The 12,486-nt window shown below is 44.6% G+C and overlaps 1 protein-coding gene across 1 annotated transcript; it reads right to left on the bottom strand.

Moving 5' to 3' along the window:
• Positions 1–4,047: 4,047 nt before the first annotated feature.
• Positions 4,048–5,751, bottom strand: ccl20l (C-C motif chemokine 20-like). The gene is made up of 4 exons (XM_071520495.1): positions 5,657–5,751; positions 5,302–5,419; positions 4,907–4,984; positions 4,048–4,781 (listed from the first exon to the last, which is right to left on the bottom strand). Exons 1-4 carry the CDS (start codon positions 5,736–5,738, stop codon positions 4,646–4,648), a joined length of 414 nt encoding a protein of 137 aa, XP_071376596.1. The 5' UTR covers positions 5,739–5,751; the 3' UTR covers positions 4,048–4,645.
• Positions 5,752–12,486: the final 6,735 nt, after the last annotated feature.

The raw sequence follows: 12,486 nt of genomic DNA on the forward strand, positions 1-12,486 counted from the left end.
CGACCTATTTGGCTCTGTGAGGCCGAATTGACCAACTTCAGGATTGACACACAAAAGTCTGTTGCCCTATCAAGTCAGCTAAGGCACCAGTCTGCCTATCTGAGACATGTATACACATTATATCTCTGTATCTTGTGGCTGTGCATGTGCAGTGAGGTTTTATTTAACTTCTGGACCAACAGACCCGACCGACCCCACCGACCGACCAACCGACCATCAGAATGACTTGTGCTAAAGCTGGTCACAGCTAAAAATATTATTTTGTTTGTCAATTACAGACAACCGTAATTCAAGGTGGTCAGAGGGGTGAGGGGTGGGGGCTGTGCCAGATACTTGTGTAGGAGGAGATAAATTCTAGCAATGTCGTTGAAATTTCTATTGGTCGTCGATAGAGGTTGACAAAGGTCATAGATTACTTAATGCCCCTTTAAGATATTTGCCCCTTAATTACTTAATGCCCCTTTAAGACCTTTAATAGTTTTCCAATACTTAGAATTCTGTGAAACACTGAAATATTCTACAGTGGAAAAGCTATGGAGGATTATCTAAAGCAAATGGAGGCCAGACTACACTCAAGGAGTCATTTGCAATATTATTTTGTTTTTTGAGCCAACTCTTGTCTTGTGGGATGATGAATAAACTGCAGCATTGTTTTGCTGGCAACAAGAAGCCTAACTGCAGAGGCACACAGAGTTTGAACCACCGCATAACAGATCACACTGTTCTATTTTGGCAGTTTTTTTTGGCTTTTGGCAGGTTTTTAGGTGAGTGAAAAAAGAAAACTCCTGACATGCTTCATAGTGAATGAGATTTAACATGTCAAGGAATACATTTCTGCATAAAAGGTCATTTTGATTTAATTTTGACTTTACATTTTTCCAAATTGTCTCATAGGCTCCCCAGACAAGTTTAGGCTTGTAACTCAGATGATGTGGAGCGTTAAGGACAACTGCCCATATTTGGGTGGAGGAAGAGGATGTGCGGAAAGTTGCGGTTTGTGGCAGAAGACCTTGGGTTCTCCTCCTTCCTTCTCCTTTTCTCCATCCTGCACTGTCCATGAGAGACAGTGCCAGAGAGAGGGGAGGGGTGGGAAGAGAGAGATGACGCATGAGTGATCAGCACATGACATTGTCAGTTCAAAGGATGAATGCCATGTCTGCTGAAATCATCATGATTCATACCAAATGAAATGCAATCACTTAAGACAAAAAATCTCCATTTTAACAAGTCATTTAGTCTGCTAGTCCCATATTCAGCCTTCAAATCTTATTTTTCTTAAACCAAGATAAAAATTCTGCCAATGAGGTGAGATCGCTCTAGAAACTAGAAGGGCACTTGGAGAGCGCAGACCTCCGCCAAGGTTTGTGCTATTATTGCTTATTTGTGAGTCGGATCCGGATCCGCTCCAAAATGTAATGGGTTCTTCCTTGGCCCATGCTACACCCTTCCACTAAGTTTCATGAAAATCGGGCCAGTAGTTTTTCCGTAATCCTGCTAACAGACTAACAAACAAACAAACGGCACCGAAAACATAACCTCCTTGGTGGAGGTAACGAGTGCCAATATCTTCAAACAAGTCAGAATAAGGCCGATCACTGCACTACTATCAAGAAAATGAAATACTTGTTGCAATTTCAACAAGTGAACTTATCTCACCACAGTGACAGATTGTTTCACTTACATGTTTGACACCATTAGCTGGAGATTATAGTTCACAAGTCATGTCAACAAAGAACATAACTGTAACTATATGCATGTAAATATATTACACATAGGGTACCATGTGGCCTATACCTACTTTGATTTACTTCACTTGAACATTAAAATGACTATTTAAAATGTACAATTCCAATTCTACTTTGCAATTCCTTTTAGAGTTGGACATACATTGCTGCAGCTAGGCAGCGGACAAGTAAAAAGTGAATCTTTTACAATGGCTACACCTTTTAGGCCTCAATCTTTCTGTGTGAATTTCTCAGTCAACGGCATGATGAAATCACATAGGGGAAATAGCTGACTAAACAGTGACCCAAGGAAGTCCTAGCCCCCACCCTCACACACATACACACACACACACACACACTCAGAAAGCCCTAGGAGAGAACGGATCTGGTTATCTTGACCTGGTTCCTCTTTTTTGGGTATTTAAGCCAGGGCTCTGGTCAAAGGAGATCAGTCATCTCCATCTGGCCGGTTCAAACCCTCTGCCTCTGCAAAGAACCTCTGGAACATCTCAGACTTGAACCATGCAGCTGTGTGTCATTAGACTGTCATGCCTGGCTCTCTTCACTGGGGTTCTGGCACTGATGGCAACAGGATCCGGTAAGTCACTCCAGTAACCTGCTCCAGGACAGCTGCAGTAGGCGTGTAGCTCTATCCTCATTTGACACGAAATAGTACTTTTGCATGAGAATCTGAAGTGGTTGAGCTCTGGGAAAAATGCAGGCCAACACTCATTTATCAACCTATTTGTTCTAATAGAAAGGGGAGAAGGGTTTTGATGCTGCAAATGAAAGAGGCGTGTGTGCTCATAATGGCAAATCCTTGTATGTTTCATCAGAAGCGGGAAATAAAGTGCACAACTGCTGCACTGAGGTTACCATCATGAACATCACCGCTCCCATCCTCGGCTACAGGATCCAGAGGAAGAACCCACCTTGTGTCCGCGCTGTCATGTAAGAACCATACTACTTGAAAACCTATGCTCTATTGCTGAGTATGTATCTCCATGAGAGTTTTGGATTCCTGCTATATTAGAACATTTATAAGGTCATGGTGTCTGATATTTTTTCTTTTTTCCATCCAGCTTCCAGACCACAGACGGTGACATCTGCAGCCACTGGAAACAGGACTGGGTCTATGAGAGGATCAAGGAACTCGAGTGAGTAGGCCTTTGGTATTTCTGCCAGTCTCCAGTATGGACGGCCAGCTCATACTAATACAGATAGCATCGCTGTATAAATCAAATATGTAAAAATCAGTTGATGGACCATTGATGCTCATGCTTGTGTGTTTTACAGGGAGGCCCGCAGAGCGAAGAAGAACACCACCGCTGCCACTACAACTTCTACCCCATAGAAACCACTCTTCACCTTCATCCTGATCATCATGAATATCTTCAGCCAACCGCCTTTGAATTAATTTAAGTTATTTAAAATGCTTTTTAATGTTATTCTGGTATATTTATTATTTATTGCTGGGAATATTTATTGGCTTTTCTTGTAATTTTCCTGATGATTTCCTGCCTGTGCTATTTCTTCAGTGTTAACATCAGGCCTAACAAGGATATAAGATGCAAAAAGCTTCTGTGTAAAGTACATAACAATGACTAAATAAGACTAAATAAATGCTGTTATTTACTGTCCACACTTGTCATTTGTATTGCTCAATATTGGAAAACAAAGGTATCCATGCTCTTATTTTCACTACTCTTAAACATCAAATGACCATCATGGCATCGGCAGATCATAATCAATGTAATGTGACTGGCACTGGCTGGTAAAGATCGTTTCCGCCATCTAGTGGAAAGTCGATGTTACTGCAGTGCAGTTTGATGAGAGCGTGTGTCATTGAAGAAGTCACCTTGTCTGGCTGAAGCACCAACCCCTTGGGGCAGCGCTCTGAAATAGCACAAGAGGTTGCCTCCCTGTCATTCATGTCATGCATTTGCATCAGCTTGGGGGGGGATTCACCAACACAGCTCATCAAAAAGGTTTTAGACACCTTCCAGCAGATGTGCTGGCTGCAACCTCCTCTAAACACGGCAGGCACACATGTAACGCCACAAAAAATAAACCATGCACCATGCAAAGCAGTAGTTCACTCAGGTTGCACAGGTTTTTCAGCTGTTGTAGGGTTAGTGTTTGGGTTAGAATAATATCTATTGAAGTTACAGTGAGCTGTGCCTTCCCTAGAGAGAGTCAAATTACAGTAATATGTTAAAGTTTGTTGAAAATACTAAGAGCTCCACAACCATTGCTGAAAATGTGTTTTTTTTTTTGCAAGCAATGAACCACAGTTACATTGTAAGTTACAAGATACCTTTCAGTGAGCTAGTGTGGTAGATTTGACATTGATTTGATTAAATAAATGCGGACAATAATAGTACTGTGAAAGAAATATTTATTTCTCTTTTTGAGAAATATGTTTTTGCATATTTTGAATCAGCAGATTCACAGTTTTTAGGTTACATTACCCCTGTGTCTTTAAAGGCTTTAAGGTCTTTAGGAAGAAGCGCACTCTAAAAGCATGATTAAAAAAAAAAAAAACTTCCACCGAAACATTTGTTAAATGACTGAGGACATAGTCTGCATCAATGGTTCCCAAGCTGTTCTCCTCTCACGGCCCCCTTGAGTCATGATAATACAACTTTAGGGCCTTTTTTCTTCATTCTGAGATAACATCCCAAACTAATTGGATCATTTCATCATATAATAGGCTAAGTTTGTCTCTTACATCGGTCTTTCCATAACATAATTTCTTTAACTACAATTCTCTGAGGCCTTACACCACATGACATGTTTAGAGGCCCCCCAGGGGTGCTACGGACCACAGTTTGGGAACTACTGACCAACATCAACCACAAGACATAACCGAGCTGTTTCACAGAATGGTGCTGCTGCCAGTCAGCTTGAACGAGGTTGGGCTAATAGAGAGTTTCAGTGCTGTTGGAGATGATGCCTTCGTTGGTCCCGTTGAAGAAAGATCCACTTCCAGCACTTCTCATCATCACGGCTCCACCTGCGGTAGGATTGGCTTTGGACAGCTTCTTCAGTCTTGCACTAGAAAATATAGACGTTTCACTGATGCTGCTCCAAAGACACGACAAAAAGACACTAAAAACACTTGTTTAAAGGCTCTGTGTCTAAAACTAGTTGGTGTTTCAGAGTGAGTGTAGTTGTCATACCTGAGTTGGGCCAGAGCTTTCCTCACCCACTCATCCTTGGAGGTGGCGCACACCTTCTTGTTCTTAATCGTGTAGAAACTGTAACAGTGAACACACACACAGCATCTTCAGCCACACAGATAGAGAAGGTGTGTGTGTGTGTGTGTGTGTGTGTGTGTGTGTGTGTGGGTGAAGTTTGTGTGTTTGAAAGAGAGAGTAGAGAGTAGAGAGGGAGATACAGTGTCTGCTATTCAGATAAGAAAGAGAGAGAGGACAGGGAGAGGCAGCTGGTTCGGGGGCATTAAAACAGGCAGTATGTGCACAAATATCACTACATTCAAATATCACAGAGAGAGAGAGAGAGAGAGAGAGAGACGGATGGCGAGTGGGGGTGGAGTGGTGACGGATTGTCTTACATGATTGCAGCGATGTGGCAGTTTTCCCGGGGGGTTTGTTCTTTGTAGCCCTTTATAAAGTGGATGGCCACAGGCGTCCTGGTGTAACTCATACAGCAGGCACTGCTCATGCGAGCAGCTACGCACACACACACACACACACACACACAAAAACAGACACGTCACATTACCAATTACATCTCACAATGGTCAGTTTAGCTTTTTTCCCCTCACAATCCCAATGAAATCCCAATCCCAATGAAATCCCCCTCAGTGTGTGTCACAGGTCACTAACACCTCTAAATTATTGTTCTTGGCATCCATAGTTAATATTAACCTAAATGATAAGCAGGTAAAAGTGACCAGGTAAACTTACAGGCAGCTGGAGTCGGTCTGAGCAGGCCCAGTATGCAGCAGAGGAGCGCGGTTGTCACGGTGACCATACCTCTGGGAGCCATGTTGACAAGACGAAGGACCAGAAGAGAATTTACCAAATACCTGCTCTCTGCTCATATATACCCCTACCTCCTACCTGCCTACACATGTGTGTGTGCACGTGTGTGTGTGTGTGTGTGTGTGTGTGTGTGCCACTTCTTACGTTCGCTGTAACCTGTGGCTCGTTAATTGAGGACAGGAAGCCTACTATTGCATCATGGCTGACAAATTTGTGCACACATTGCACAAATTAAGCCTCTACTGTGCCATTATGCAATGCCAAGACCTGTTTATGTGGGCATGCGGGCCTATGAGACTCTCGCTGTGGAGCTGGTGCACTGATGCATTAGGTTCATATAATCTCCTTGGGCTCTCATCTATATTTATGCTTTCTGGGTTAATAAACTTGCTGTGAAGTTCTTCATGTACAGCACAGCACATCCTAATCTGCACACACTCTTTGCTTCATTTCTGCAGTTTGATTTCTCCCCGGCTACATTACTGCATATTTAGATCTCAATGCAAATGCACACGTAATTGTGCGTGAATGCAATTTGTTGCACAAAATATCGTGCTCATCGTATTTCCTAGATTGTCTCGTGTTTACAATAATGACTCTAATACCCATTGTCATAATTTGACATTGTAGCGTAAAGCTGTAGCCAGCATGTTTTACACAATCAGCAATCTGAGATTTTGTGGTGAGAAGCGATGAAGTATGAGAGGCTTGTCAAAACCCCCCTCCTCGTTAGCATGACCTATTTACTCTGCAGAAAGCTGACAACTCCAAATCCAGCTCAGCTGACCTAGATAGGCACAGCATCTTTAAGTTATCAACACTCTATACATCTCCAAAACTAGATGTACACATTGTAAATAAGGGGCTGTAAAAAATAAAAGGTTCCTGCACAATAAGGTTCTGTTAATGCTTCTGCAGCATCTATCAGGAATGTTCTAGACGACAGTCAACATAGTCATGCAATTATTCCACTGACACTAGATGTGTGTGTGATAAAAAACACATCTAAATTGCATCTAAATAGTGTGCCAAGCAACATATAAATGATGATGTTCTTATAGAGGTAGTGGAAAAAACCACATTGTACCCAATCATGTGTACATGTTTACACTTAAACGTAATACTCTTTTGATCCCTACAGGAGAAATGTGTCTTTTCCCTTACCCTAGTCAGAGTGCAGGTCAGCTACATCAGCGCCACTAGAGCTGGTAGGGAGTCAGTGTCTTGATCAAGGACACTTCAGAAGGGCAGATGCATGCTGTCACATAGGCTTGAACCTCCACTTGAAGGACAGTCTCCCCACTCACTACCCCACCTTAACTGTGATTATTAGGTGTAAATGGGAACTATACTGTACATGCAGGAAATTAGTTGAATTGCCATACAAGTCCTCCTGCATCCCCAGACATTAGCTGGGGGGATTCTTTTTCTTCTTCTGAAATGAATGCCTCCCTTAGAGTATAGAGGAGTCCTCTTGAATTAATTAGAGAGGAAAGGAACGAGCTGAATAGTCAATTTGCAGCAATATTTTAGAAAAAGTGTTTGCTGAGTTGCTGATGCTGTGTTCATAGTGTATGGCTCCCTGTAGGAAAAAATGTAGTAGGGAAAACACCCTGATAGCTGTAGCATGTTTTCTGCATTGGTCTATATTTGTGCATTTATACGTTTTTATACGAGGTGTGCAGCCCATGCAGCCCATGCATCACCTCGTCTGATCTGGTGGGACCAATAATGACTCGTCTGGCCGCGCTTTGTCACTTTGTGACAGTTTCTGAGATCATGACTCAGTCTGCCCTCATTATGACTGGCTCATCTTCTGCCCTCTCTGAGTGTCTATGTCCTCCCACTTGGCAGTCAGGCCCACCAACACAACTCAATTTGGTACATCACACAAACTCATGCCGCTTTTGATGTTGTCCAACAGTAGTTGTTATTACCATCTAGACCAGAGGGTGGCAATGTTGCTATGGGCTAGTCCATTGACAGCATTGTCACACAAGGCATTAAATGGATGTGTAACAAATGGGCTTCTGGCTTCTTCTTGTGTCGCACATCAACCTAAATATCTACCATCACAAAATCAGGAATTCCTTGTGATATGCAAAATGGAACTCATGATTTTTATTTCTTAGAATTCTACTTTAGAATAAGCGCATACATGGTTCCAACAAATACATTGAGCAACAGAGCAGCAATAAATTCAGCAGCAGAGTTGCAATAGATTAGGAGTCACCCAAAGGTGCTCCCATGTTGTGACAACTATTCAAGCAGAAATCATGACAGAAACACTGTTTGGGACACTCTTTTTACAGGTTTTGCAGCAGCTTTTTATGTCCTGGCTTCTACTTCATTCTCTCACTGTCTTTTTCTGTGTGTTTGTGCGGATGTGTGTGTGTGTGTGTGTGTGTGTGTGTGCATGTGTGTGACCTATCGCGTCTGCTGATAAAGCAAAGGTGACATGATAAACTGAGCAATCATCTGGTTTTACAGCCTAATCCCTAGTAATCCTCCCTATAACACAGCCTCTTATCTTCGCTCTTTCTTCTTCTATGAAAGACACACAAACACACACAGAGACACACCGACGCGCACACATTCATGCACAAACACACACAGAGACACACACACACAAAGACACACAGCTTCCCATGTGCAGTTCACTGACTCAAAAATAGCAATAGGGGGAGACTTCAGAGGGAACACCTTGTAACCATCGCTCATGCTGATACCAGTTTCTCTCATCTTTCTCTCTCAACCATATGGAAGCTACTACTGCATGATCAAAGGAAATATTTGAATCACATTTTCTTATATAGGTATTATAACAATGAATACACTGTGCATAATCATAATAAATATACACAAACATACTTTTACTATTTACTGTTATTACAATATTATCCAATATCCATTTACTGGGTGTATTATTTTGGAGGAAAGGGTTGAAACAGAGAATAAATAGATTGTCTGTTGTTTGGCCAAAGCCTGTCTCTCCTCCTGGGCCTCTCTCCTACTTCTTGGTCTCATAATGGTGTATGGATGGCAAGAAAAGAAGGAAGGGGAGGAGAGAGGAGGGAGGGTGAGGGTAAAGAGAGAGAGAGGGGGGGGGGGGGGTCGCCATTGAGTTGTCCACCCACACAAAGCCCCCTCTGGTCACCTGCGTGGGCTTGGGCCAACAGAAGGCGAGGATGCACGCACACACACACACACACAAACACACACAGAGATAAAAAGACAAGCGGTCTAACCCCCATGTCAAATGTGGCGCAAGAGCTTGGAGTAAAAAAGCTTTAAATTAGTAAGAAACTTCCTTGAAAGTACAGACAGTGGCGTTGTCAGTGCTCTTAAAAGCGGCTCACATTTAGGCAGCGAGGGAGGCAGCAGAGAGATGAAAAGCTCTCAAGGCACTTGGCTGTGGCATGATCTTCAAAAAAATGCCTAGTTTATCATAATTAGCATTGTTCAAGACTGTCAAACCCGTGAGGCACCAAAAAACGCACTCTTCAATATTTTATTGAGAAGTTATGAGGAATTACTTGATATATAATTATGTGAGCCCGGCAGATTCTGTCCTCGCCGTCTCCTCCCACATCCCATCTGCCCTGCGTGTCCAGAGTGTGGGTGATTGAAGTAGCTGCGGGGGAAGGAGGGGGGGGGGGAATTATTGTGAAAAATTATAAGAAAACTTGTGATGTAACAGTCTTGAGTTGCACTTCTGCTGCTCGGCTGACATTGTAACATCCACGGCCCGCGACAGAATGAGCGGAAGAACATGAAGAAGAGGGGGGGGGGATATAGAATAGAAGACCTCTCTGACATTAAGAAGCGCCCAGAGGTATTTTAGTCTGGCAGAGCGTTCTCCTGGCCGGGGAGACTCCGGAGGATAGAGCGAGCCAGCAGAGGTGAGAGGAACAGAGGAGGAGAGCGGAGGAGAGAGGAGTATTTTTAGGGTGGTCTGTTATCTGGGTCTGTGGAGACGAGGTCGAGGCGGTATCACAGCCGGGTCACATCGCTGCAGGGAGAAACAGCGCGGGGCTCTCCACAGGGACTGGAGATAAGGTAGTGGAGATCTATCGCTCGCTCTCTCTTTCTCTCTCTCACACACACACACACACACACACAGAAACATATAGCCACATCCACAGGAAGACACACTGCAGCTTCTCTTTCACACTCACAGATACTTACAAACACTCTCAGACGCGTTCAGAGTTCAAGTCAGACTGGAGCCTCGGGGGTCAGCGGGTGACCTCAGAGTGTGTTATTGCTCCAGTGACTGACAGACAGAACCAAGACCGTCGTGGAATCTCTCTCCTCATCTCCATCTCTACCTATTTCTCTCTCTCTCTTCCCCTCACTCTCTCTCTCTCTTTCTCTGTCCTCTATTGTAGCCCTCTGAAGATGTAAATGCCAGCAGAACAGATGGATGGAGAGAACATCTCATCACTGTGACACCATGTTTATGCAATCACACACAAACATACACACACACACAGACACACACACACACACACACACACACTGCAAGTACACGATGAACGCACACCGTGCACACCCAAACACACACAGTGTGCGCACACATACACACACTGGAGGAAGGGGCTGATGGTTATTTCTTCAGGCATCAAAGCGAGCACATGCACACACACACACACACTTTTGGTGCCTCCTGTTTTTGATGAAACCTTCTGTTCTCTTCTCGCTTTGTTTATACTGAACACATGCATACATAAACACAGAGGCACATCCACGTAGGCGCACAGATAGATACACACACACACACGCACACACACACACGCGATGAAGGTGAACATGCGTGTGTGCTGGAGGAACTCGCCAGACTAGCAGCTGCTCTGGAGAGAACTGGGTACTAACGAAACGCCTCTGACATGCTAATGACGCTTTGTCCAACCACACACACACACACACACACACACACACACACACACACACACACACATACACCCACACGTGCTCTCTCTCACACACACACACACAGAATTCACAGAATTATCTGTCATACAACCCAGAGAATAACAAACGACAGCCGTGAGAATATTAAATCGTTTTAGGTCCCACTACGATCTAAGCACTCGCTGTATGACTCCAAGCCAAATTAAATCCTAACTCGCTCCAGGAGTATCTTAGTGAGGCTTTGAGGGAAGATCCTTTTTGAACACCCAACACCCCCCACCCTCCACCCCCCGCCACCCACCCACCCACCCAATCAAATCCTCACTGGCAATGCGCTGCTCCTCGTCTCTCTTCTCTGCTTCCTTTGTTCATCTCTCTCAGCCACCCACACACCTAACGTCCCTCGGGCTTTTCTTTTTACACACACACATACACACACACACACACACACACACACACACACTCACTCACACATTTACATTCGGCTACTTTATATGGACTTTGTTCTTTGTTCTCCCTGTCCTTTCCTTTCTCTTTATCTCTATTACGCACTTAGACACACTTGTGTGCATGCAGGTGCACATGCACACTCGCACACACACACACACACACACACACACACACTCACACACTCACACACATACACACACACACACACACACACTCACACACTCACACACATACACACACACACACACACACACACACACACTAGAGCCTATATTTAGTGCTCTACAATACAGATGTGTGGGCAGCAGCCATCTGGGGCCCCAAACGAAACAAAAAGTGTGTGCTCGCGTGCATGTGTGTGTGTGTGTGTTTCTGTTTGTGTGTGTAGATATGTGTTTGTGCAGCGTAGGGCCAGGGGCCAAACTTAAACTGGGGGTCCGAGGCTGGGGTCCCGTTGTGGAAACCCCCTCCAGAGAGCTGGGAATCTCAGGGGAGAGTGGGAAAAACATCCCGACGGTCATCAATCAAAACTCCTCTGACACAAATGACCAGAAACAACGGGCCGTTCTCCATCCATGTCACTGTGTCACCTCCGCCCCACGCCCGTGTCCCGCCCACCTGCGCCGGCGCCCCATAGGCCCTCGTCTTCCGCCGCCTGACGCCATTGGTCCATCGGTCCCCGAGCGAAATCGTGATCCCCCTCTCAGCTAATTGGGTCTTTGTGATTGCGCAGTCTGTCGTGGCATTGGGGGAGAATGAGACGTGAAAACGGTATTATGGTGGATGGGGGATGAGTGGCAGGTCGGAGTAGGGAGATCGTTTCTGGCGTCTCAAAGCGCCAGATGCTCTTCCTGGGTCCATTATGGAGCCTTACAGGGGATCGGGATGGTTTCGGCGTAGCAACTGCGAAGACACAAAGCGAGATGGAGACCGACCGAGATGGAGGCCGACGCAACACACACATGCAACTGCACACACACACACACACACACACCTACACACATACACACAAACGCGTGCACACACAAAAACATACAGTCCCCTACTTGGGAATGCTCCACCCAAACCAGCCTTTGGCCTAAACACACTGAGAATACACCAAACACACACTGTTCAGCACTCTCTCTCTGTTCTTTTTGAGAAAAAGGTTATCAGAAGCAGGTGTCACATGACTTCCTGGCTACCTTTGGGCATGTTAACAAGGACTAAACCAGTAGCACTACATCTCTGCTGCACCTTGCCGTAATTTTTTTTATATAATACACAACAGACAGGGACAAAAAAAGGCCACTGGATCACTGTGAATGATGGTATTTGCTCCTTTAAGCTAGGCATCCACTGAGTGCGATTGTTCACCATGTCTTTGAGAGAGGGAAGGTGTAGGAGGA

Source organism: Centroberyx affinis, unplaced genomic scaffold (genome assembly GCF_046629955.1).
Source record: "Centroberyx affinis isolate AG114_WGS23_722 - 3 ecotype Tasmania unplaced genomic scaffold, CSIRO-AGI_Caff_v1 ptg000804l_1, whole genome shotgun sequence".
NCBI classification, from domain to species: Eukaryota; Metazoa; Chordata; class Actinopteri; order Beryciformes; family Berycidae; genus Centroberyx; species Centroberyx affinis.

What these genes read in the sequence shown, in the direction of transcription:
- ccl20l (XM_071520495.1), bottom strand. Translation starts at nt 5,738, where the DNA reads ATGGCTCCCAGAGGTATGGTCACCGTGACAACCGCGCTCCTCTGCTGC. An exon ending in TGCCACATCGCTGCAATCAT is followed by an intron (nt 4,985 to 5,301) that starts GTAAGACAATCC and finishes TCACTGTTACAG; the next exon opens with TTTCTACACGATTAAGAACA. An exon ending in AAAGCTCTGGCCCAACTCAG is followed by an intron (nt 4,782 to 4,906) that starts GTATGACAACTA and finishes TATATTTTCTAG; the next exon opens with TGCAAGACTGAAGAAGCTGT.